The sequence below is a fragment of the Centrocercus urophasianus genome, unplaced genomic scaffold, assembly GCF_019232065.1.
Source record: "Centrocercus urophasianus isolate 14NV4802_14NV808 unplaced genomic scaffold, USGS_Curo_1.0 seq_32, whole genome shotgun sequence".
Classification (NCBI taxonomy): domain Eukaryota; kingdom Metazoa; phylum Chordata; class Aves; order Galliformes; family Phasianidae; genus Centrocercus; species Centrocercus urophasianus.
Genome location: NW_024884889.1, coordinates 6,333,583 through 6,360,379, shown reverse-complemented (window position 1 = coordinate 6,360,379; position 26,797 = coordinate 6,333,583). Strand labels below are relative to the sequence as shown.

The window sequence follows — 26,797 nt, the reverse complement described above, 5'->3', positions numbered from 1 at the left end:
CTCCTCTGCTCCTCTGCTCCTCTGCTCCTCTGCTCCTCTGCTCCTCTTCTTTTAAGAAGGGCATTTGAAAGAGAAAAATGTCATGTTGGTGTTCACAGAAAATGGGGTCAGCTTTTGGCTGGTGTTGTGCTTTATTCAAGGAGGGAGTTCACAGGTTGTTTTCAACTGCTGACTTGCAGTCTTCCCTGTTGACAGTGCTTTCTTATTCTAGATGACAAGTTCTAAAAACTTCTGTTTTAACGAGATACTTTTTAGGAAAAAAAAAAAAAGAAAAAAGATCGTACATAATAAAGCATTGGGATTTTACATGATGGTCGTTTCCCATTGATATTGTCTTACTGTGCTCTTACAGCGGTACAGAATAGCATGATATAGGATTGGCAGACTCTCAGCTGGCTCTGCTGTATTTTCACATCACCTTCAAGAGGGCAGCATCTCTGCTAAAGAGGAGAGCAGCCCACAATAACATTAGCCACCTTCTTTCACAGTGTGTAGGAAAGCTAAAAAATGTAAGGCTGAGAATAATGTTCAGGGATAAAATGAGGGAATAAGCTGTGCAAAGGCATATTCTGGAATATGAGAGCAAGCACTCACACTTCTATGGTACAAAAAAGCATTGTCACGAATCACATTTTTATATCTGTACTCATTGAGAAGTTGTGTGTTGTCAAAACAGGGAGGAGAATAAGTACTTAAATTTGAGCACATTGAAAAAGAAGGACAGATCTAGTTGTTGTGGTTTGGATTTGTTTTTAAATTGTTCTCTTGCTCCTTTGTTCATGACTTAAAATTCATCTTTGTTTCGTTGCCAGAAAGTAGAATGGATCATTACTGTTGCTCTGTATTTTGTTGTCTTTTTGTTTTGTAAAGCAAAAAGTCTGGGAGCAGCGTGAACGATTACTAACATGTTTTACTGTGCAAATTAGAATCACTGAATCATTAAGGTTGAAAAAGACCTCCAACATCATCCAGTCCAACCTTCCACCTACCAGCAATATTTCCCACTTAACCATGTCCCTTAGTACAGCATCTAAGCATTTCTTGAACACCTCCAGGGTCAGTGACTCAACCAGCTTTCTGGGCAGCCCGTTCCAGTGCCTCACCACTCTTTTGGACATGAAGTAATTTATTTCTCTGCCAAAAAAAAAGAAAGAAATTGTCTGCAGTAATAGTCAGAGCAGTAGAAGCCTTTCTTTGACCTTGGTAGATCAAGTTTTTATTTCTTTGTTCAGTTAAATGGAAGGAAAAAAAGCCCTAGACATTGTCTGGATACTGAAATGATTAGATACTTTCAGAGACATTATACATGGAATATTCCAGGGTGTGATCATTTATAGCTTTCTCTACACTATAGCTAGAGAAAAGTGGTCCTATTTATTTGAATCTGGGGAGAATAAAATAGATATCAATTTGAATTTCCAGAATTTTGAGTGAAGGACATTAATAATCTACGTTGCACTGCAGGCAAGCTCAGATGCTTAGAACAGGCTGTGCATTGGCTGGAGAAGCACTTTTTTACCAGGATCATGTCCCAGATTGCCCTTTTCTTCAGTGTGTTGAGAGCTTTCAGCTTCAGAAGACAAAGTCTTTCAAGGAGGATACAGCACAACCTCGGAGTTAAAAATGCTTGTTGCGTTAACCTGAAAAGAAGAAAATCTGTGGTGATATATTCATCCAGTCTTTACAGAAGATTTCTTTCAGACAGCTGAAAGAAGGCTGACAGGAACACAGCAGTTGCTGACAAGCGAGACAGTCCCCGTTCCTTGGCTGAGTAATTCATTTTATGCATATTTATTTGATTTTATTTCTTTCATCTTCTGTGCAGCCAAGGATGGTGATTACTGGAGACTGCTTGTGCCTGGAAACTACAAACTCACAGCCTCAGCACCAGGTTATCTAGCAATAACTAAAAAAGTAGCTGTGCCCTTTAGTCCTGCAGTTGTGGTAAGTGATCATATGCATGTCTGTTTAGCATCTATTACATTGAAACAAACAAAACTAAAAAGCAAACTTTTTTTCTTCTTTCTGATATATATAGCCTATCCTAGAGGCTATTTTTCAGAATATTTTACACTGTTTTAGAGGACAGTCTGGAAATCTGCTTTTCTAGTACTTGCTGTGTAAGCCACTGAGAACAATCTCATTTAAACTCATTTATTTTCCTTATGGCCTCATTTGAAATGAGGTGGCACAGAGAAGGGTGATACTGAGATATTTGTTCTTTTTATGAGTAGCTATATGGCTAGGGAATCAGGCCATCACAGCATATCTCTAAGTAGTGTGGCATAAGGAGTAAGCAGTCCTGAGATTTTCATTTGTCTTTCTAGTCTAGATTGTCAAGTGCCTACCTGCACAGGTTAAAAACTGTCCTCAGCTCTGTGCAGAAGAAATGATGGAGCTGTGCTTCGTACCCACTTTGTATGGTGGATAAGACTGAGGCTCTGTTTTAAGACTTGAGAAGCATTGTTTATTCATCCTCCATATGGGTATGGAGTCGGCTCCTAAAAATTACAATGGATGCTTATTTCTTTAGTGTGTAACTCATATGTCATATCCACAGTAGTGAACCATGTGCCAGAAAAGCTCCCTGGATTTTCCTGATGACATAAAATAGAGCATGTATTTTGGTATGTTGGGAGTCTGCCCTGCTAGGTGTTAGCAGTATGTGAAAGAGATGCATGTTACATGCTAGAAGATACATGCACCTGTAAACTATTCTTAATTTCCTTGCCCTGTAGTTTTTGAAGTCTTTGGACAAGCCAAACGCTGTTCAGATAGCTGGATTCTTTTGGAAATTTTATTATGCACCATTGTGTTCTTTATGGATGTTTATTGTATTGATATGGAAGTGTTGCACATCCTTAAGTCAGACACAAGAGGCTGTGGAATAAATCCTAGCCTAAAATAGAAAGTCTTTCCCCAGGGCCTATGGCAGTGTTAAACAACTTTTAGTAAATGACTCTTAATAGCACACACACACTTCTCTCTCTTACCAGTATTTTGATTGCTTCTCCTATTCAGGTTGATTTTGAATTGGAGTCATTGTCTGAAAGAAAAGAAGAGGAGAAAGAAGAGCTGATGGAATGGTGGAAAATGATGTCAGAAACACTAAATTTTTAAATGAAGATTTTGGCTTTTAAGCTCTGAATCTGTTATATGTTGATTTAGTATAATGTACTGTGGAAGGTCCCTATATTTTAGATTTTTGTGCACTTCACAATATTTAACTTTGATTTTTTTTCAGTCATCTTTTGATTACTATGATTAAAAATAAATACTAAACGCCTAGCTAGATACGTAAGTTATTAATTTTCTTTCATATTGTTATAGAAAATTTACTCTTATATACAAATCAGAAAAAAAGAGTGAATGTCTCTGCAGCCTATATGGAAGTACAGCCTTGTGTATTATGTACAAGTTCAGAATGTGTAAGTTAAATTTTGATTTAAGAAAAAATAAATGAAACACTGTAGTCAGTTCCCTGTACCAACAGAAATATTTGACAGTGCATAGTAGTAGGCAGTGCTCTTTGCTGAGTTCCATACTGAGTGTTATTGAAAAGGCTTATAATAATAACGTGGTGGTGTAATGATTAAAATACATCATAACATTTTGTGTGTCTCTGGTGTTGGGACTGTTCAAATATGTAAGAACCATAAACTTCTCACTCCATTTCAGGAAGCAGAAAGAATCTGCATTAACTCTTCTATTAAAGATGGCATGAAATGAATTCAGGAATTAAGAGCTTTTGTCTTAAACTGTTCATGGTATCTCAAGATCAGGTCTATATTATTTCTCATTATTTGCTAGCCAAAGTAAAAATTCTGAACAGACAAAGAAGAAAAGCTCATGCATCTTGTTGATACACTACTTGTGTTTGTTTTCCATCAAGAAAAAAGGAACTTCAGACCATACCAGTTGAAGTTATATACCTGCCTTTCCAACAAACTCTCCATGTATCAGTGCTGCCTAGACAATCTGCTGAAAGTTCTGTGGTCACTGGAAGCTACCAGAACTTTACACAAAGGTCAGACAGCTGAAAATCATGGCTGCTATGCATTTAGCTGCACAAGCCAAGAACGGTTTGCTTTTGTTCCAACTTTGCTTCTTACGTTGGTTAGTCTTATTGGGATCTGGATGCAAGACAGATCAGTGAGAATTTTATCAATGGTGAAATTTGACCAAAAAGGTAACTTGGATTTAAAAAAAAAAATTCCTCCTTCCTCCTTTTCTTTTTGTTATTTAAAGTATAATATACTTTAATTACCTTGCTTTGGTATTTTGTTTGAGTTGAGTGAGGCTTGTAAGGTCAGAGAATTACACGTGAGCTGTAGTGGGTACAAGTTTGGTACAATTCTTCTGGAACTGCTGCTTTATTTCAACTAAGCATCTCATTGAAAGTTCTGACACTATTGCTGCTCTATTTTAATCCAAGATCAGGTATTTGATATGGATTTCCTTCCTCTGTCTGTGTTTTGATGAGCATGTTATTTTAGCTGACGTTGTAGAAGTTTGGTACCATTTAGGATCAACCAACAGTGCATTATCGTATTCCCACCTTAAGTGAAAAATCACATATCCAGGAATAGGATCCAAATTTACCTCCTCTGAGTATTTAAAACTCTACAGAAAAATACTCTTTTTTGACAATTTGGTGTTCTCTAATAAAAACAGTACTCAATCCTTTGCAATAAAAGTGTAACCACACATTGATAGATTGGACAGCAATCAGAAGGAATATACTCACTGGTCAGGAATTTACTCTGAAACCTGTAAATCGTTTAGTTGTTAGATATTGAATTCCAGCCTTTGGGGGAACTGAACGTGCTGTGAGTCGTTATCCAGCGGTGACCTTTGAATCTCCAGTGTGAGGAGGAGCCTCTGTGTCAAACCAAGAGTCCAACCTGTGCGTGTCTTGGGAGCAGCCTGGGGAAGCTGGGCACATGAACGTGCCTGGGTGAAGGATGCTGCAGTGATAACTGGAAATACTAAGGCACATCCAGTGTCTGGAAGCAGCGATGCCACTTTCAGCAGAACCAGGTAAAGCTGAAGCAAGCAGCATAAAAATTAAAGGGACCACTGGCATATGGGCGACTGGCTACAGGAGTGTTTCTGGCCTGTAAACTAATGTTATAAGGTGAATGTATATTTGTATACAACACCCTGCTCTGCCCCTTCCAAACCTTACTGTATCAACCTACGCAGTGTTACTATGTGGTGCAATGCCTGTCATGCATCCAGTCTTCCCGTGTGGTGGATTGTACAGCATAGCTAGTGCAGACACTGCATCAGACTGATCTCATAATACGTTTCTCACCCTTGTACCAACATGTGAGATTCTCTAGTCTACTGTTCTGTGCATTGGCAGTGAAATGTAGTGTCCCGTTGACATTTTGCTTTAGGTGACTGCTTGCTATTACTGTGCTGAGAGCAGGTTACAGTCATTAGCTGTTACAACAGCAGAACCACTGCCACTGTTCCTGCTGTAGGTAAACATCCTTCAGAGCAGCGTAGCCAGGACTCTCAGTGAATTATGTGGCTTTCCTAGCTGAACTGAGCTATGTTGTAGGGCTGTGTATGTTTAAATGGAAGATTAAAGTGTTGTGTGCTGCTGAGCTTTTGGTTTAAAAGGCACATGCTGTACTATTGTACAATAAATCTACAGGTTTATTTAAAACTTACAATGCGTGAGTAATTTACAGGTTCGAGCTGTGACCTTCTTTCTGGGCATGTCTGTAAAGTATGGCAGCAAATCCCCAGTGAGGGGTGTATGCCAACTGATTTGTTGTTTGAACAGAGAAACAAGTGGGCTCACTGCCACTATCCCACCGAGAGCCATCCGTACCCCTTCACACTGCCAGAATAGCCTACTTGTGGATTGTATCTATTTCCTATGCAGGTTTCCCCAAGCAGGTTTTCAGGTCAAGTCATGAGGGAGAATGAGATGCTCTGCATCTGTATGGGGTCAGTGGGATCAGGTCACCCACTTTTGTGAGTCATTCTCCCTTTCCCAGTACTTACTGTTCATTTATTTATTTATTTATTTATATATTTCATAGTAATTGTTATGATTAGCAAGCACAGTGCTTGCAAAACTGGTACTACAGTAGTCAGGACTGTAATGAAGCAAGGATGACAGATAAGTTTAGAGGAGACGATTAAAAGCAGGTTCAGATCCCACCCGCCTGGTTCTTTCTGTGTGTGACCTCGGTTTGACTCAGTCTAGCAAAAGCTGTAGAACAGCAGCAGTTTGGTGTCAGTGTGTCTGAGCTGCCCCCAGAGCTTCTCAGTAGACCTCCTTCAAGGAGAAAGTGCCTTGCTGCTTGTAGTCAGCAGCACCGGGAGCATGAGACCTGGAAACATCACTCCTGCCCCCATCTTTAAACTTCCTGAACCTTGCAGTGATCCCATTCTGATCATCTCCTCGTAGATATTTTGTTGCCCCCTACATTTCTCTTTATGTAGAATTAACATCTAGTGTGAATAATTCACTGCTTTTTAATTTGACTCAGAAGTTTGGTCGCTGACACAGCCTCTGTTCCAGTATTTCTGACTTTTGTAATTAAACCCAGAAAACAAAAGTAGCCAAGAGATTTCCTTGAAGTCGTGGTATTAAGAAAAATACAGTGGGTTTGTTTTTTTCCCGGCTTTGTGAGGGCTTCAAGTGAGCTTGCTTCAAGTTTCCATTTTTATAGCCTGCTTTAGTGGGAGAAGAAAATGACAACCGAGAAGCTGATGTAATCCTATGCCTCCAGAAGCTGAGGTTGTGGGTAGTACAGCAAGTATTGGAGTAGGCAACACAAAAAAAAAGAAACAACTGATCTTTACTTTTACTAACAGGGATAATGAGAGCTGTGTTAATTGATTTAAATTGCCTTGCTCTGCTGATCCTAGGCATTATATTTCAGCAATGACTTAAACACATCCATATTTAGGCACCGTTTATCACAGTGCTAGATTTTCCCTGAATTCATAGTTAATACTTGCATGTTATTTTATCTTTGTCCTACTTTCATATTAACTTAAGCCACCACAGATTTTTGTAATCATGCATCCCTTTGTGCACAGTGAAAATTGTCAAAGATAGAAGCTGAAGACTTTGGCTCCCGCATTGGGAATGTTGAGGGAATTTGACATCTGGAAATGCACTGGAAGCAGTTTAGTATTGTGAAATAAGTAGATTTTGTAGATCTTTCTGCTAATCTTTCTTCAGGAAAAGTATGAATAGGATTATGGACCCATGGGATTCTAGGAGTGGAACATGTCTGTGTCTTTAGACTGAAGCTAAAACTGCTCTGGAAAGATTCCCGTTACCTTCACTGGGGTTTTTATCAGACCCTCAAGCCTGGAATCTGAGTAAACAGGAGTATATGTTGCCAAGGCTGCTCATTTTGCATTAACAGTAATTATTCTTCATCTTTTCCAGAAAAAAAGATGGAAAAAAATAAGAAATGTAATCCATTTTCTCAAAATGCAGAAATGGTTGTGGAATTTGTTAAGGGTCATTGCAACACCTGAAGTAGAAATCAGGGAGATCAGCTGGACCAGTGGCAACCTGCAGCTCACTAAATCTCAGTGGAGGATAGGAGGGCAAATCAGGGTGATGTTTTTGTTGCTTTCACCCACTACGGATGTGGTCAGGGCCATAATTAGAGACGAAATATCAAGCTGGATGAACTTCTCACCTGACTGCAGCATGGCCTCAATAGAGGAGATAATCGTGTTGCAACTCCATCCAGTAATGTGAGATTCCTGTTGTTGTGCGTGCTGGTGTCCAAACGTACAGAACCAGCATCCCTCTTCCACATTCCAGCACCTCCAGCACAAAAGGTGAATTGAACACATTTTCAGAGATTGTGGACAAGATTCAAGAGTATCCTTAGCTGCCAAGAGCAGTACAGAATTACAGTCTGACTTGCCTCCCTTCCGTTCACACAATATCCGCTCATGCGGCTTTCCTTGGCTGCTTCCAGTTCTCTCAGGGTGTGTCTAAAACTAGCCCAGCTTGAGCAGCTCAAGGCTGACTTGTGCCAAGACCCATCAGGACTGGATTACAGGGCTTTCTTGCGTTCAAAATTCTGGTTTGCTTTTGGAGGCAGATCTCCTATGGCACAGCCTGGCATCCTGAATCCTTAAGTCTCCAGAATTGAGACCTCACTTGTAGCTTATTAATGGCCTGCATCCATCAGTTTCTTTCCATGGAGGTAGGAGACCTATACTGCACTTCCCTGCTGGTATGGGAGGAAGGATCTGGCCTATGTCTTTCACTCCACACCTCAGCAGGACAAGCATATGCCAAGACTTGGAGGATGGGAAGCATTCCTGCATCCCACAGGCTGGACATGGTCTCAGATGTGGTTTTTGAGACAGTCTCAGAAACTCAATCTAAAAAAGAACAGTGGTTAATTTAATGCTACCTTATTTCCCTTTCAGATTCAAGTAATTCATTTGAAGATTTATCAAGGTAGTTATAGTCCCTATAAATACCTATCGCTATATATTGTGGCAGTGATATTCATCACTGCAAAGCAGCAGATCTGCTCTGTGTTCCCTATTCAAGTGGCTGAAATGCCATTTAGTTTAGTTTGGTTGAAATACAGAGCTCTGGGAGAAGAAGTGTGCTGAAATGCAGCTAGCTGTTTGTGCTGCACTGCATTTGTTTGTTTGACCAAGGAGGTGTCGGTGTTACGGGGTAGCTGTGATGAATGAAGACTGCTGGGAGGCAGACTGAAGGGCAGCACATTTAGAGTACAAAAACTTAGGATTCAGAAAAGTCTAACTGGCAAAGAAGAGGCTGAGATGCAAAGATTGCCTTTTGCACGCACTGTGCGTGTACAGAGATGTGAGGAGGAATGAAAGAGTAGCACTACAAGGTACAACATCTCCAGGCTATGGTGGGCATTTACATGCACAGAAATCCTTGAAGGTGCCTATCTATTTATTTTTTCCTATAAAAAGATCTCAGCCTCTTGGTTTCATGGCTCTTATCTAAATAAAATACGCTAACCCCAGGCAGACTCAGGTGCTTTGGATAAGGTGGAGAGGCTGGGCAAGCCTGGGACCCCGTCACTGCTCAAAGTAGTAATTTAAAGGAGGTAACAAATGGCTCCAAAGGGACTGGTGACTACACTGAATTGACAATAGCGGCTGCTGGCTCTTTGCGTTGGCTGCTTTCATCCTGCCTGATGCACCAGACAGCCCTCGTGCCCTCTGCTGAAGCCTGCCAAGAAACCTCTACTGCATACTGACTTAAAAGTCTGCTTGTTAACTATTGTAATTGGGGTTTCGTGAAATAAAGCTTCTGAAGGCAGTGCTTTCTTGTGCTTTCTTCAGGAAATTTGAAAGACTAAACGAAAATGGTCTTGAACTTCATTGTACCGTGAAACATAAAACATTCTCATCCCACAGAAAAAATCCAGATTCTTTAGTTCTTCATTTCCATGTATTTCTGACAGGCTTCAGCATCAGATACCTGTTAAGATGTCATAGAATCATATAATCATTGAGGTTGGAAAAGAACTCTTAAGATCATCTAGTCCAACCATTGACCCATCCCCAGCAAGCCCACTACACAACATCCCTCAGTGCCACATCTCCACATTTCTTGAACGCCTCCAGGGACGTTGACTCCACCATCTCTCTGGAATATGTGGTAATAGGCAAGATAGTTAACTTTTGCAAAATCTTCTGATCATTTGAGTAATGTCTCAGAAGTTAGACAGAGCTTGCAGGGGATTTCCACTGAGAAGAAACAAAATTTGGAGAGAATTGTAAGCTAATCTGTGAATGTTTGTTTGGCAGCGTATTGCGTGGAATTACAAGATGCCAAGAGAAATTCAAAGTAACATGAAAAATATTCAGTGCTATTAATTGTGAGTTTACATAAGTTGTTGGCATTTTATGTTAAGAATTCTTAGCTAAATAGTTGCCAGGAAAACAAAGCCCCCCCAGAATTATAAAGTTTACATATAATATACTTTAACAAGTGGCACAGAAGAATGAAGCTTTTAATCAGTGGAATTTTACCTTAGCAAAGCATTTAAATATGGAGGTGTGTTCATATACATCTTGAAAACAAATTTATCCCCAAAATCTCGTCTTAAATTTGAGAAACCTAAGTTAAGATAAAAACCAGAAAACACCGTGGATCTCCAAAAAAGAATATAATGATTGAAAGTTGAAAAAAATCGCAATAAATGTCTGTGTGCCAAAACAATTCACTTCCAAATGAAATCCCATATGCCTTGGGTTCCTTTGAAAACCGTAGGCAGAAAAATAAAATTAAAAGGGCTATTGAAAGGTGAATAGTAAAATTTTGAAAAACATAACATTCTGCTTCTAATTGAATGCTTCAGTTATAAAAAATTATCTTTTTTTTTTTTTTTTTTTTGAGGCTTTAGAGGCTAATGCTCATACCTGAAAGCATTTTTATTGTTTCATGCTTGTTATTAATGTATCCACATAACTGAACACACAGTCTAGCAAAGAAAGACCAAACAAAATCAAATAGTTGGCAGCTGAAACTAGACAAACTCAGAAGCAGAACTAATGTTACATATTTTCTTAGTGGGACTCCTTCATCTTTGGAATAGTTCATGGGGCCATACAGAAGATTTTTTCATCGTATGACTTTTTAAAACTGTCCTTTTAATAGACAGATTTGTGCCATCTTTATCCTCTATTCTTCATGTGAATTCCCTTTCTACTGATAGTACCTTCTGGTTTAATTTTTTCTTGAGGTATCAGACAATCATCCTCACCTTTGAGGTTCTGCTTCATCAATCTAAGGACATTTTTGGATGCAATAATTACTGAATTCTCGGAATTCAGTTTTGGATTCTGAGGTCAGGATCTGTATGCCATTAAAAATATTTGCATATTGATTTGTTATGTTTGCTTCTGGGTTTTCTTGCTATCTGTTCCACAAACTAAGCCAAGGGAGATCTTAGCTTTGATCATTAACAGAATTTAAAAATACAGCAGAACATGCTAATCCACTGTGCTCTGCATGTGCATGTTTTGTTGCCATAAGATTTGCTTTTCAAGGGCCATGACAGTGTTCCAGGCCACCACCATCCTCCATACCAGAGATGCTTTGGCCACTCAGCTGGCTCGATTGCAGCACGTGTTTAATGTTCAGTAACGCGTTTGATTTTGAGATCAATCAAAATGCTCAGAAGTGCTTTCTAGACTTCTACAGTCTTACAAGCCTTCAATTTTTCTCAGATTACATTGTTTCCAGAATTTAGTAAGTAAAGCCTGGCTTGTTGGCCTAATATTCATTATGTGAGCAGATTCAGCTCCCATAATAGCCACTAGAAGTGTTTGGATTGCTAGCTTTTATTCCTCTCAAATCCAGCTGCTTCCACGGGGAGGGATGGGACATCAAAGACCAACATTTCACCCTCATCTCCAGGATTCTGTAGTTGTTCTTTCTTCACAATTTCACTTTTCATTCCAGTGTCTCTAAGACACATCTTAAGATGACGGGGGAGGGGGGGGGGTCGGAAGTAGATGATCTTTAAGATCCCCACCAACATAAGCCATTCTGTGATTCTATGATTCTGTGGTCTCTGCGCTGCAAAGCGCTCTGGATTCCAAGTTGGTAGATGTGAGACTGTTGCAAGATGGAATTTCTTTATCAGAAGTTGAGCTGCCGGTGGTAATAGAAGGCCATAAAGTTATAGAACTTGCACAGCTGCATCGTTTCTAATGAGCAGCCTCATTATTCTGGGACTCTGAAAAGAATTGAAGGCAATGGGCTGTCTTCACAGTCAATGCCCCATCAGATCTTTACTCAGCACTTCCCCTTAAAGATGCAGCTAGAGAGGTGTGAGCATTCTCTGCAGTTCAGTTCCTTTTCTGCTTCCTCCTAGTCTCAGATCCTCACCCAATTAATTATCTTATATGAAAGCAAGCTACTTCACAGCAACTTGCGCTTTCTTCTAGACAAATGGATGCCTATGTGGATCCTGTGAAAATCACAAGCAGTCACAAAAGGGAAAGTGTTTGAAAGCTGCACATTAATGGAGATATTGCAATACATGCAATCAAGGAAAATGACAAAGTCACACCACAATTCTAAGTTCAATCTAGTTCTTCCCCAGAGCATCAGGCAAGGGTATCATGCCTTTTCTTACCTGAGTACGTGTGCTATTAGCAACAACAGCAGGAAAGCTACAGTGTGGTTATTTATCTGAAGAATCAACACTTAAACATGAGCTTTTTCTCTCTCATTTTCCTTACTCGTTTGTTTGTTTGTTTATTTGATCTGAAATGCACTCAGAAGCCTGAAATGAAAAGGAAAAAAATCCATGTTAGACTTTTCCATTGAAAGTTTCCCCTTCCTAAAATTGCAGAGATCAAAATGTCCAAAAGACAAAAATCTAGTTATAAACACCCTTCCTGTCATAGGTTTTTGGTTTTTTTTTCCCCAATTGAAGCTGTTAACAGTTGGAAAAATTGCTTTGTAAAGCTAAAACAAATGGTAAAAAAAAAAGTGGATTCCAAATATTTGGAAAACCTAAGCATAAAATTAAGTACTGAGTAAAAGCACTAAAACCCCTTTAAATAACACTCCATGACCAAAACTTGAAATAGGATCTAGACATCTATGCTTCTGCTTACTGCAAACATCACATGATTCATATGTTTTTGGCTTGAGATTCTGTGTGTTGACAGTCATATTGGCCCTACTTCTAGGTAACTTCCCCTGTTAGAGAGACGGAACAGATTTAGTCTGATGGGGTGACTTCCCTCTGTATCAGTCCTAAATCCAACCCTGTGAGTCAGCAAATCCACGTATTTGCATCTCTCAGGTCCTGATCCCACCTGTCCCCTAGAAAGGAGGATGTTGGTGAAGATACATTGAACTGATTCTCCACCTCTCATTGTGATTTGAAAGGAGGAACAGAGTCTATTTTCTACTCTACATTTAAATCCACTGACTTCAGTGGAATTACTCTGGATTTAAATGTCAACCTTGGGAGTAGAAAAACAACCTCGTGTCCCATTTCTTTCCTCCACAAAGATCCTCCTTCCCAGCTTTAACACTGAGCTATGGCAGCTTGACACATGCTGCTGCTGTGCATTTCCCTCCCAGGTACTGATTTGCCTTTCCTGTGTGCATTTTTTGCATCATATATCACGTTTTCCAACCTCACATACCTGAAATATTTGGAAGCACCAAGTTCTGGACGCATCTGTGTATTAGATTTGCTCTCAACTGGTAGGTTACGCTTTCATGAATAAAAGCTTCACACTGCCATAGGAAATTCCACTGAGGCTTTCCTCTTTGTATTATCATTTTAACCCCAGTATTTTACCACTTCCTTTGTGAAAAAAATAAAAATGTTATAATAACCACGTAAAACACTGCAGAAACTTAAACGGAAGATGTGGCTTTTGGGACAAGAATGTGAAACCCTCTTCTTCCAGGTAAAGATACATCTCTCTTGCTGCTAAATTCGGTAGCAGTTTGCTATCCAGTCAGGAATGCTCAGTAACAAACAGAGGCCTTTGGGAAACAATTCTGTAGATGAATGGCTTTCCACCCAGTTTTACTAAGAAAAATCATCTACGATCATTCGACCCACAAAGACTTTCTGGTGAAGCCATAGTCTGAATGGCCTTAGAGTCCTGTTCCCTAATTTCAACTGATTTTCAGCTGGTAACAGACAGCAGGTGTTCAAAACTGGCACACAGAGTGCTCTTAGTAGAAGCTTTGTCTTGTGCTCTAGCTTAGGAATCAGGAGGACAGTATCTTCAGACGGTTCTTGGCCTTTCTCTATCTCCTTAGATTAAATTCCTTCTTATTGTAGTAAAGTTCAAATGAAAGGCTGGTCACTCACTTGTTAGATCTGATAAACTGTGGCCAATTTTAGGATGCTTTTGGAAATTTATATGATGTCAAGCACCAGAATTCTTTAAATTTTAACACTAGAATCTTTCTATTTTCACTTCTGGTCAAAAGAAAAATCACTAAAAATCAGTAGAAAAGGATCCAATTACATGTAACATCTGTTTGGAGCAGCTTTTTCCTTAGTTAAAATCTTATTTTTTCTTTTTGGAAAACAAGGCTAATACTCCTACTTATCACAGAAAGAATTATCTTCCTTTCATGTGTGAGTCTCTGAATATAACATCCACTTATTGTACTAGCTACTCAGATAGCAAGCTAATGATCAATTAATCACTTGCAACTGCTTTTATTTCTGCAAATGGGGGATGCACCTGGCTCTAGTTAAAGCAGTAACAGGTTTTTCTGATTGCATCTCTAAGGGTACAAATATACTTGAATAATGTTGATGGTGCTGTGCCTATCTATTACAAATCCATGATATATGATTTTATGGAAGAATTTTAAGGACAATGATAGAACAAGGGAGGCATTCCACAGGAGGGGATGGAAGAGGTGTACTAAAATCTCTTACCAGTTCTTTAGGTGATTACATTAAGGATTTAATTCAGCCAGCTACTTACTTGCTTCACTTTTTGTATGGTAATTACTGAGTCAGGGCCTGAACCACTGATGGATCACCTGTGGCAAGCATTGAGTCAGCTTTGGGAGCACAGGTGAAGGCAATTCAGCTGCGCAACCAGAAAGGGTAGAGCCTTGCTCCGCCTCTCCTAGACCCCATTTAAGGCTGACTGCCACACGGGAGGGTCTCTTTTTGAAGATGTTTCCATTTGGAGTCTTCTACTGTGAGCCTAGGATGTGGGTAAGCTTTTTGATTTTTGTTTGTTTCTTTTGCTGTGGTGCTCTTTCTAACTGTGATTTTGTGAATTGTTATGTTATCCACACCACTTTTCTAATTGCACTTTTGTTAGTTGTGCACTTTAGAGTTTGAGGTGATACCCTATTTAAAGTGAGAGGGTGTATCTACTTAGTACATGTGTTAGTATCTTGCTGAATTAACATTCGATGTTTTTAATGCAGGAGGATTATAATAGTCCTGGAACTTTATTTACACTTTTTTTTCTTGGCCTAATGCCCTGCAATGCTCCAATGCGAGGAGTTAACAGCTTTCACTGTCCTTCACCTTCCTCCCTGTTGGATAGACTGGCTTCTCTGATCAGAGAACAGAGCCATTGCAGCAGTTTGTGCAAAATGAAATTACCCAGTTTAAGTAGTTGTTTTTTTGTTAACTAATGTATTTCAGACTCAAATGAGTTAGGGGGCTTGTTAGCTTCCTTCTCTAGCTCAGCTGTTAATGGACTGTCTGCGCATTGGCATTTTGAAGCATACTGTAAGTAATCTGTGGGGGTCACTAACGAAGCAGCACTGAATTTGATAAAAGATGTATTTAGAATGAAATAACAAATACAAGTGTGTAAAGTGATGGCTAGAAAAACAGCATATAGGCTATTAAATAGGTTTATTGTTGCTGTATTTTATGCAATACATCATATGGTAAGAGCCGTAAAGCAAGTAAATTTTAACAAGGAGAATTAATAATTCAAGGTTCAACAGCTTACAACAAAAAGGTAAAATCTACTTGTTATGCATAATGTTAGGATATTGATGTCTTTTCAAAACGGCTAGATACTAAAGAGAACAGCTGTTGTCAGTTCTCACAAACTTCGTATTTGTAAAGGATAGCAACTGAGAAGCTTGATTCTGAAAGCAGGAATATGTTTTATAGGTATCACTTCCTCTCCTGATCAAAATAAGGATTGCTTCGTCTTCTCTCTGTCCAGTGGAGTTCCTGTCCCTCTTTTGGCTGAGCTGGTGGCTGAGGTGAGTGCGAATTTATTTTCTTGTTCACTGCAGCAGTTGGAGCTGATGGCAGGGCTGGGCAGGCAGCTGGGGCTTGGTGCTGGAGCTCAGTGCTGGAGCTGCCTCCCTGAGGCTGTTTGGTGGACAGGGTGTTTTCTGCTCCCTCTGCAGTATGTTATGAGTTAACCTCTGCGTTCTAAACTTGGGCCTGTTTGTATTTTGAAAGGATTCTTCTGAAAAAGTTAAATATTGCTGTTATGGTTGGAGAAGAATTTGTTTCAGAGATTTTTAGGTAGGAAAACCTGAATTGTTAAGCTGGAGTGAGGCTTGCATGTTCAAGTGCACAGTGCTCAGCCTTCTGCGGTGCAAACCTTCCAAGCAGCCAAGCCCCACTCTTAGCAGGGCCAGATGCCTCCTCTATCTTGCTCTGTGTGTAGTGCATCCCACAGAACTCTTGCCCTTCTGGGGGCTTTGGTAGTGCCACCCCCTTGTCTCTCAGTAGTGGTTTAACTTGGTATGGAGAGCAGGCTGAGAAAGATCAGTGTTGTGCTGTGCCCCGTGTTGCTGCAGTGCAGTGCCTGTATTGGTTGTAGGGGTGAGGGCTCACCTTCCCTCTGGGGGAGTAAGGCTGAAGCTGAAACACCCTTTGATGAAAGGACTAGAAATTCCTAAATCTATCAGAGGATGTACCTGCTGTTTCAGATCGAGTGGACAGGCTGCCACTGGAGCGGTGTTTTCTATATGGTGCTGTTTTTGTTTTGTAAATAACATGAAACATATGTTTCTTGACTGGAAGAAATCTGTCTTTCTGTAAGACTGAATGCTTTGAGAAAACCCAGCTAGGGGAATGTCTGTACGATGCCCACAGGTCTGTTTCTTGGATTTTACAATATATGAAACGTACACTAGATGGCAATGTAATACTTGAACAAAGAGTTTAGTGGCAAACCGAACAAAAGCATGCTCTCAAGTAGGTGTAGCGAGCTCTTTCAAAGTAGCAGCTTCACCTGAGCTGTTTTTCCATTATTGTGAGCTGTGAGCACATAATATAACACAAGGATGGGTTTATAATATGAGAAATCCACTGCAAATGTTTCTTACTTGGTTGTGTTTGTTTAGTTAATTTTTCATAACTGTGTTTATATGTAGCTATCAAATGTCTCAGTCGTATTTCAGAAGGTAAACTCTGTTGGTATGTGACTTAATCAGGTTTTGCATCTCCTATCCCTGTTTGACACTAGCTCAAATAGCTTGGAAACATCCTTCCCATGTGTTCCCCTTGGGATACTTTAGACATTGCAGATGTTCATTTTTCATTTCCTCTTTTTTCTGATGAGCAGAAGTCTGTGCAATAGCTCAATAATGCAAAAGTGGGACACAAGGAAGCTTTGTTGCATGTGTATTCCAAATCCACCCTTTTCTCAGGCTTTCAGGATTTAGCCTGGGTGTAGATAAGCCTGTGGTAATACTCGAGCTAATATAGGCTGTACTCTCCTTACTTGTAATTTGTGTGATTGCCTTAGTCAAAAATGGGCAGAAAAATAACTTTTAATGTATCTGAAGGCTTGGTAGATCTGCATCGTACTGAGAAGCTTTTCCTCTTCTGCTTTTCTTCCTTTGTTTTTTAATTTGTTCCGTGTGCAATTTAAGTGAAATTTAGGGGTGATCTGCTGTGCTGAGTTGATAGCAGAAGTTCCAGTTACTTCTTTCTTAGTGTTGCTGGCATCAAGAATCAAACTGGGAAATCACATGTGTTGTGGCTTTTTCTAAGTTAGAAACCAGAAATTTCAGTTACACAGTGCTGAACTTTAAATCTAAATTTTAATTCAATTCATACCCTTTGAAGCTGACTTAATGGCATAATCAGGATCAGAGAAGCTTGGTAGTTAGTAAAAATAGTTTGTTCACTTTTTTGTCATTGAAGGATTAACAAGATGCTCCAAATCTTGTTCTCCAGTGCTTATGATGTCTAGATATGAAAAGCTGCTCTAACCTGAGCCAACAACCAGTAATCCCTTAAGTCCCTCAAGAATTCACTGTCAGGCACCTTTCTACATCCTGTACAGATGCTGAAGTTCCCCCCACCCTTAACTCTGGTCTTCATTTTACCTCTTCCAATTAATTATTCTAGCATTCTCCCCAAAAGAGACTTCCCTTCAACCATTTATCTGTCCTGCCCACCCACCTGCTTGTGTTAGCTACTTTTTTCTTCCTTTCTACACACTCTTGTATAGAAAATGCTCGCAAAGATCAGGAGTACCTTGGCTCACAGGGATTTAACAGCAGTATTTAAAATCAATTTACCATTTCTTTATACTCAGTCTTATGATAGGTTCAAAGTATATTGGATTATTTGTTTTCTCTGCAGAGTATCTGAATGCAAGCAACAAAAACAAAACTATAGAAAAACTTTACTGTATCTTCATTAGCTAATTTCTATTGTGTATTTATCCTGGCTCTTCTTTCTCGTCTTCTAAAGCTAAGCTTTGTTCCTTTGCCTCTTTCTAGCTGGCTGTGCTGCAGCACTTGAGGCCAGCAGTGAGACTGTTCTGGAGCACAGCTCTCCATTACAAAGCAGCATGGGATTGCATTGTATTCCCAGCCTTAGGGCTTTCCTTTCAAGTGAAACAGAAAGCAAAAGTGAAAAACGAATTGAGTTGTTAATTTATGGAAAATGCTCTCTCGAATCAGGTGGCATGGCCCTAGATAAAAGTGAGCTGAAAATGCACCGTGATATTCTTTCGGTGCTTTTGGTAGCCAAAGAGGTCATAGGATAAATTTATCCGTTCTAACACCATGATGGCCATGGGGCATCTTACATTGGAGACATTTTATTACGTGATACTATCGAGAAGTTAAAGATATGCAGTTTTAAAAGCTCATTAAGTATCTATATGCATGTATATTATTTAACCACAGCTCATTAGAAAATGTTTTTGAACACTGATGTTGGATTTTTTCACTTTGATTTGACTCTTTGACATGAAGTTTGACCTTGGTTTCTCTGAGATTCCTTTGAGCCACCTTGTGTCAGAGAAGTCTCAGACTAATGTATTTGTTCTTGCATATAGAGCAAGAGATTATAAGAGATTGATTTTATGCAATTAACTTCTATTTGTGTGTGAGGAGTGGTTTTCCTTTGAGTGAAGAATTGCAAGATAACCTATTGCTTCTCTCTATAGTTTTGGGGTTATAGATTTATACTGTCAGAACGCTGTAGCAGATATTTTCTGTGCTTTATAATGCACCACACGGTTCCAGGTGTTGGAAAAAAATCAGGAGCTATTCCATATGTTACTTTAATATATAAGGAATGTATATGAAGTAAGGAGTGAAAGGTCAGTGTACTTAGTTTAGCCTCAAGGTTCGACTCTTCCGTATAGGTAATTTTCACTAGTTCTTACTAGTATGTGCTGCAGAATGGCTTTCTCAAGCAAGTGAAAAATGATTTTTTTATTTTTTTTTTAATGAGGAGTAGATTTAATTCCAGTATGACTGACTTCCTAAGATTTTTTAAAAGTAAATAAAACCTGCTCGCATCCCTCCTCGGTCACAAACTCCCCAACACAAAAATTAGAAAGCATGTAAAAAATCAGGGATGACTCAAATAACAAAATATCTGCTTTGCGGTGGATTGCCAGCTCAATGGCAGCCACAGCATTTCGGCCAGTCACTGCTCTGCAGTTTCCAGCTAAGGTTTTGTTCTCATTTGGTTGCTATTTACAGTTTGCTATGTGAAACATAACACAGTTGATGTGAGTTTTCTTTTTCTTTGCTTGCTTCTGAGTTAGACGTGCAGATGGGTTGTGTTGGTGATTTCAGTAGCATGTATTTGTTTTGTTTAGCTTGTATATACACTGACCCATCAAGATTTTGGGTTGGTTGGCAATGTGCTTGCTTTTCTCTTCATTGAAAGTCTTCACTGTAAAGTTTTTTTTTTTTTTCTTACGGGGTTCTGTTTCAGAAAGAAACCAGTTGTAAAAATAATTCCCACTGCAAATCTTGTCTATCTGGCTAGTTACGGTGTCCAGACTGGATGTCCTTCCTATCCGTTCTGTTTTCCAGGGTAAAATGGATTAACTGTGGAGTTAAAGCAAATCCTGACTGATTTAGTAAGAAGTGCCCATAGCGCTTAGGGTGATTTGCAAAGGTCTTAACTTTAGAAGACTCAGCAACTGGCTGAAATTCCCAGAGAGAAAAATGACACAGTTATTATCTTGAAATTGAGACAAATCCAAAGGAGAGAATTAATAATTTTTGCCTCCTGCTTTCCAGTAATTCGATCTTCATGTTTAGGAGAAAATACTCCTACCCTTTGTTGAGCAATTATTTCTTCAAGCATTTATGTTGCCTTGACATCTCAGCTTACTCACTGGGCCTGTCTTGTGAATGAGTTCACAGTGGAATCTGGACATGAGAGTGCTGCTAAGAGTGCCTGAGGATACTGTGTGGGAAATGAAGTGTTTTCTTGAAGCTTTTTTTATGTACTGACACGTCAGGAAAGATTATACTTCTGAACAGAGCTAGGCTTTCAGGTTTATCTTTAGGAAAACAAAACTGCATGTCTTAAATCTTAAAATGAAATAAACATCATAAACAACCAAAATCATTCCCCATGGAGAGGAAAGGAATTAAAAGTGAAAACCATCAGTGTGTTACTTCTTCAGTATACACGTGGGGCTCTTCAGAGAACATACCTGCTTGGTGATAAGGCTGTGATAGTGCAAATTCAAGGAGATTCAGAGGAGACAGCATGGGCGGAAGTGACTGCTGCCATCATCCCGATATCCCGTTGCCACGTGATAGCCTGTTCTCCTTCAGTGTGCTGAACTCCTTATGGCAGAACTCCAGTATGGTGTTGAAGGGGATGGGTTGGCAGTGTCCATTTATGTCACCATGGTGTCCCAAAGGTATGCTCCCAATTTCATCTAGTAATCCTTCATGTGAAAGGCAAGATGGTGTGCAGCAGGCAGGCTGCTGGCGGAGCCCTTGTGTAGCAGCATGCGGAACTGCATAACTTGAGCAGATGTATCTTGAGGGCAGTCTTGTTTGCACTTCACCTGGTATCTGGTGCTGCTGGAGGCTGTATCCTGCTGACCTTGAATGGTCTAAGGCAAAAAAAGTGCAGGAAATCTCTAGTCTGGAGTGCTGAGAGAGCATTTACGGGAAGTGGTTAATGGCAGCGTTAGGTCTGGTGATTAAAACACTCACTGCAGCCTCATGCTTTTTGATCTTCCTGTGGCTCTAGTCCCATCGATCATTGCAATTTATTGCCCTATCTATGCACATTAGCTCTTTGTGCAACTATTTACACAATCCATCCTCATTAGATTATCAGGTGATTTACTCCTTGTCTGCACAAAACAAATTCGCAGTGGGTAATCCCACTGATGTGCAAGTGGGGCTTGCACAGCTCAGTTGAAGATGAAGTAAATTGTGCTGCCATAAACTCTCAGGTTTACAGCCTATGTGCCTACATGAATGTGGATTTGGAAGTTGGCAGAGTGTAACACTTGCTCATCACTGTGCAGAGTAAGCCTTTGAAATAGAAACTTGCACGGAATTAATTTAAGGAGAATGATTTCACAACATAGTGACAAAACAAAATTTACTGTGAAATTGATCTTCCTCTCCAATTTTTAAAAAATGCAGAGAAACTTGATGTTTGGAGTATTGGCTTAGAAGTAGGAGGGCAAAAAAATTCCTAATAATATAATGTTCAACTGTAAAGGATTTATTTGGATAAAACATGGCTGTAAAAATCTTTTCTGCTCTCTGTGCCTGTAAAATAACTTGAATGCTATCCAGTGTAGTTTTAACTTTTCCCAAGTGTTTAAACCAGCACTTAGTTTTAAGCGTACCTGATTACTGGAAAGAGTCAAGTGCCTCGCACGGGGCTGAAAAAGCAGGGTCATTAATAGGAGCTAAGATAAGGACATAAAATCAACAGTTAAATGAGCATATATAGGCAAATCAGGACCTGGAATCTGAACAATTATTAGAGTGCAGCAGTTCTGAAAGCCCACGAATGGTAATGGAATTGCTGTGAAAGCCCCAGCATCGCTTTTGCATCCCCATCTGCTTGTGCTGCTAGGTAGAAAATTCTATTCTCTGTGTGAGAGTAGTGCTTCAGTGCTTTGCTCTTCTCTGTACCTTGTGGAAATTCAAAAATCTACTGAAGTGATTTTCTTTTATTTGGGTTTTCTTCTTAAATTTTACCGATTAAACAGTGGTAATACGCTTCAGAACTACTTTGCTACTCTTCTTGTGTCTAATTTTCTTTGATTTTAAAGAAAAACCAAGCTAAGATGTCATTCATTGACCAATTAAAAATGTATGGTGGACAGGGCTACAGTGCAATTAGTTTGGCATGTTAAGGTTACTTCATCAAGAGACTCCAACAATCTGGTCAGATGTTGGTTTGGACCAAGCTGCTCGGTTTTCTTGTATTTAGGAGTTAGAAATAAAGACATAAAATTCAGCTTCAATGGTACTATTAGGAAATACTTGATGTCAATGTGCTAGCTTATTGTGAAGCAGTGAGTGAGCAATGTGCATTTGGCTGTTAAAATCTGAACTGTGTGTTTGGCTAGGTTTTTGAATGGATGTCTAACAGTTTGCTATTTACTTAGTACTGCAGCTGCTCAGGTTTTACTTTTCCGAGGAAAAAAGTGAGGGTAAAAGATCACATCTTGTAAACCAGCAGGAGTCTGGGTTTCACAGGATGGTCTCCAGTAGTGGAAGATAAGTTTCCTGGTAATGGCAGTATACTTTGTGTGTGTAACCAGCACATTCAAATAATGCTTCAGTGCAAATATCGAGCCATGCAGTATGTCTCTGGAGGTAGATGTTAATTTGAATCCTGAATGATGAATAACTCTAATAAAGTCCAAGTCAGAGCTGAATACAGGATGCTCTTCACCTGCTGCTGGGCCTGTCATGCATTTTGGGGATGAAGTAGTGGATTACTTTCACACAACTAATGAAAGGTCTTAACAAATAAGAGTACTCAGTAATGAGACAGAGCAGTGTCTCTCGGTTCAATAAGGAACTGACTGTTCCCAAAGTACCCTATTTTTTAATCTTCCCCTTCGCGATTAATATGTATTTGAGACTGTTGACCCAGGCAATCATTCCCAAATGATTGTCTTTGCTTTTAGTCTGTCTAGTCACTACCAGCTGAAGCTCTAAATTCTACTGAGATAGTTTTGCTTGTTTTGCTTCTCTTGGTGGGTGTTTTAATTAAAGGTATGTCTTCTAAAACTAGGGAGGACTGAAGCTGAAAATCCCAGGGAGGGTTTTAGCACAAGGAATGAAGAAGTGCTGGCATTTGAATATTGAAATATTTTGGCAGGAATAATCAAGTATGTTCATTACACTTACTAGGAAGGAAAAGGCTGGAATTCAGCAAATTCAGTGGAACAATGGCAGAGCTTAACAGTTGGGTGTAAGAACACTTTAGTAATAGATGTATTGGGTGGTGATTTTCCAAGGGGGACTGGAAGCAAAATTAAAATCACGTCAAGATGCATGAAAAGATATTGCATACCATTTTGAACTTGTGTTCTGTGATGCACTGACATTATTTTGGCAGTAAGAGAAGTAGCACTTCTATAAGTGAGTTCGCACTCTCCTACTAATTCCAGCCATAGAGCTGTGGCAACATAACTGGTGAAGAAAGATGAATATGATGGATTGGGTAGAGTGCACGGATTAATAGGTGTCAGAGCAGAGAAAAAAATGTGCAATGAGGAGAAATGGGGCATGGGAGGAGAAGGAAAACAGGTGTTTTGGCTTACTGGAAGGTTTATGGAATTTGGCACAGATCATTATTCCATGTTCTCTGAATTTGATGGCCAAGCTCCCATTAACTTTAATCATGCAGAATCCAGACCTTTCCCAGGGTATCCAGAAGAAAGTAAGAATGATTACAGGGGAGCAAAATAATCATGGTAAGATGGGAACTTGCAGAACACAACGGTGAATAATGCAAGCTTGACAGGAGTCAACCGACAGAATATGATCATTTATTAATAATAATTTTATCCCTTATTATTGACCAAGTAAACAACTTCAAACAAAGGCAGAACTGGTTTAAAGACTTCCTCTTCTCATCTGCATCTATATAAGCAAACATCCAACATCAACACCCATGAATTAGCATGGCTCTGAGCAGTGTTTCTCTTAATGTTGATTGACAGCAACGATGCAGAAAGAAAGACTGTTACTCTGTAGATGCTTCTAGGAATGATGAACATGAGGCAGTAGTCATTCTTTCTCAAGGAAGACTTGCCAGACAGAAAAGAAGGCTTTATGAATAGTAGAGAAAGTGGCATTGTCTTTGTTGTTGTGGTTATTAGTTATTAGCCTCAAGGATATGAATGTTGTTGTTTTGGCTACACGGGCGTCTGAGTTTTATCAGATTATTTGGTGTCAACTGCAATTTATTCTTTAGCTGTCTTTGAACTTGCAGTGCTATACAATGGCTTGAGCCAGTTTGAGGAGCAAGGACGCTGTGCAATTAATCATAGCAAAAATACTCTTTCACGTTAATATGTTATCTGGATCAGTGATTGTATTCATTTGTCTAATAATCATAATTATAGTGCAGTTATTTCTTGCTACTTAAAAAATTGGAACACTTCAGCTGATGTATTATTTGAAAATTCGAGTGCTCAGTCACCACCTTAGGAATGTATTCATTACATACGCTTCTGTCTAGATCTGTGAATGGGCAAGTAACAGCCAGCCACTGATATTCTTTATTGTGTTGAAAGTGCCTGATATTAGATATAGATCGTTAAACACTACGTTCTTGGAGGGGGTTGACAGTTTTTCTCAGCTAAGAGCAATAAAAAGCAAAGAAGGTTGTGCAAACAGCCTGAACATGGAGCCTGCCAAAGCTCTGTTTGCTAAGGAGATGGGGAGCCTTATGGGCAGGAGGACCAGCTGGTAGCCAAGCACACCACTGAGTTTGTGGGAGAGCGCTGGACCAGAGTAATATGTTACAGGGCAGGCCTCTTGAGCTGGGTGATTATTTTTACACTAACAAAAATTTTACTTTCACTCGATGTTTGTTCCTTGCTAGGAGTTTTACACTGGTAAGATGATAGTTTACATCTGTGATTAAATCTTTTATGTTACTTTCCTGAGAGTTAAATTTGTTAAGCACTTGACCTCGTTAATATCGGCATAGAGACCTCAGATAGCTGAGTGCATACTGGTGCTGATAAGACACTGATTCCTAGGAATGAGCTTTGCAGGGATTAGAATGAGTCCTAAATCACAGACTGTCAAAGTCACGTACATGTTGTCACTGTCTGGAATTGTGTGCCTGGATATTTGATTGTAAAGCTGACTGTCCCCAGAGCTTTCAGTTGTCTAGCGCTGGAAATATCAGGATGATGAGTAAGACAAATGTAACATTTTGCAATCAAATGTGGATTATGTGGTTAATTCTGTGTTTCATTATGACCGTCTTCAGTTTAATTCTGTAAGGCTGTAAAACTTAATTTATGAAAGATGAAATATCAATCTGCATCACCTGGAATAGCCATTTGGGTACAGAATTTAATTTAGTGACTTGATGAGAAGTATTTTGGTTGCTGGAGAGCAGTGAGTTTCACATGATTTTTTTTTGACTTGGTAAGAAGTTTTCATAGCTTTCTGAATAACTTATTGATAAACCTGACAACAAAGCACAGACACGCAAAAAACTACAGAAAGATTATCTTGTTAAGATATTCCAAAATTTATTAGGCATGAATGGAAACAAAATGCACACAATCTGCTCTGCCTGTAACAAATAAAGTTGATCACTGAAATGCCACTCATTTAGAAGTTACTTGATTTAGGTACTCTTCAAACATAATGTGTGGGTAACTTGTGACTGCATCCTATCTCCTGCTGTTAAGGGATGCTTTTGAAAATGTGCTGATGGCAGGTGTAACAGACCACTACTTAGAAAGTGCTGTTCAAATGCTTTGTGTTGTCTCTACTTGTCTGTTTTGAAGGAAGTCTCTCCTCTGCCTGCCTCAGACCTTATTTCGCTGACCGTAGTTGAAAAATGGAGTCCAATAACATAGAATGACATTAAAGGGCAGTACTTGTTGCTCTAAAGTGGCTGTAATTATACCTTGTTTGAGATTTATGGCTGGGCGAGCTTGCTCGTCGGCTTTGATTGTGGGGCACCATTTAAATCTTTGGTATGTATGTCTATAATTCAGGACCGTTTTTGCTTTATTTCCTGTACTGCCTCGTGCCAGCTGAGCAATTCCACCCTGCTGTGAGGTTAAATATGTTACATCTGCATCCAGTGCAGTATTTAAAGGCACCACAGATAGTTCTGTATGGAAATGTGTTCGTATCTGTATTGAAGCGAATCCCTGTGTGCTGTTCCTTTGCTCATCTCTTTCTATTTGAGTCACTTCTCATCTGCTGCCCTCTTCATCTACCACCAAATGATGGGTTTATACACACGCTGCCTGTTTAAATTGTATTTCCTGAAGTCCCCAGCTCAGAAGTGGGAGTTATTGTGTCAGGACTTGGAAAGACATGTATTGCTGCCTTCAGGGGAGTGAAATACACAATTCTGCAGAAGCAGAAGGGAGGAAATGTTATTATTCTAATCTCAGTATTAAGTAGATAAAAAACCAATCTGGAAAAACTGAATGACTTGCCCCAGTGTCATCTGAATTTTTTTTTTTTTGTATCAAAACCAATGAGACAGTTTTGATTTCCCTGGTGTTTAACCCCACCCTTACTTTACAATATCCTTCTTCTTAAAACACTCCCTAAATCCCTAAATTGAGGGAGAGCAGAAGTTTTGACACACGTACTATTAATTTGGAATGAATGCCCAGAATGTCTACAGTACAAATCCAGCAGCACCAAATAACTTATTGATGTCTTCCCAGTCACCAAGGTCTCTTGATACAGAGATTTTTTTCAAGCTTTTCTTTTTTCCTTTTTCTTTGACTACACATAGAATGATATCTATATGGCAAAGTATTCAATCTGCTTGCTCATTATTGGCAAGAGAAGGAAATTCTGAACCTTCTTCTGGCACCTCTCCATCCC

General features: G+C 39.5%; 1 protein-coding gene across 1 annotated transcript in view; it reads left to right on the top strand.

The window, feature by feature from the left end:
• Positions 1-3,730, top strand: part of CPE (carboxypeptidase E) — a 42,625-nt gene extending 38,895 nt beyond the window's left edge. Inside the window, exons 8-9 of the mRNA XM_042829775.1 lie at positions 1,826-1,944; positions 3,022-3,730. Of these exons, the coding sequence (XP_042685709.1) occupies positions 1,826-1,944; positions 3,022-3,120 (218 nt within the window). The 3' untranslated portion in view covers positions 3,121-3,730. The remainder of the gene's footprint in view (positions 1-1,825; positions 1,945-3,021) is intronic.
• Positions 3,731-26,797: the final 23,067 nt, after the last annotated feature.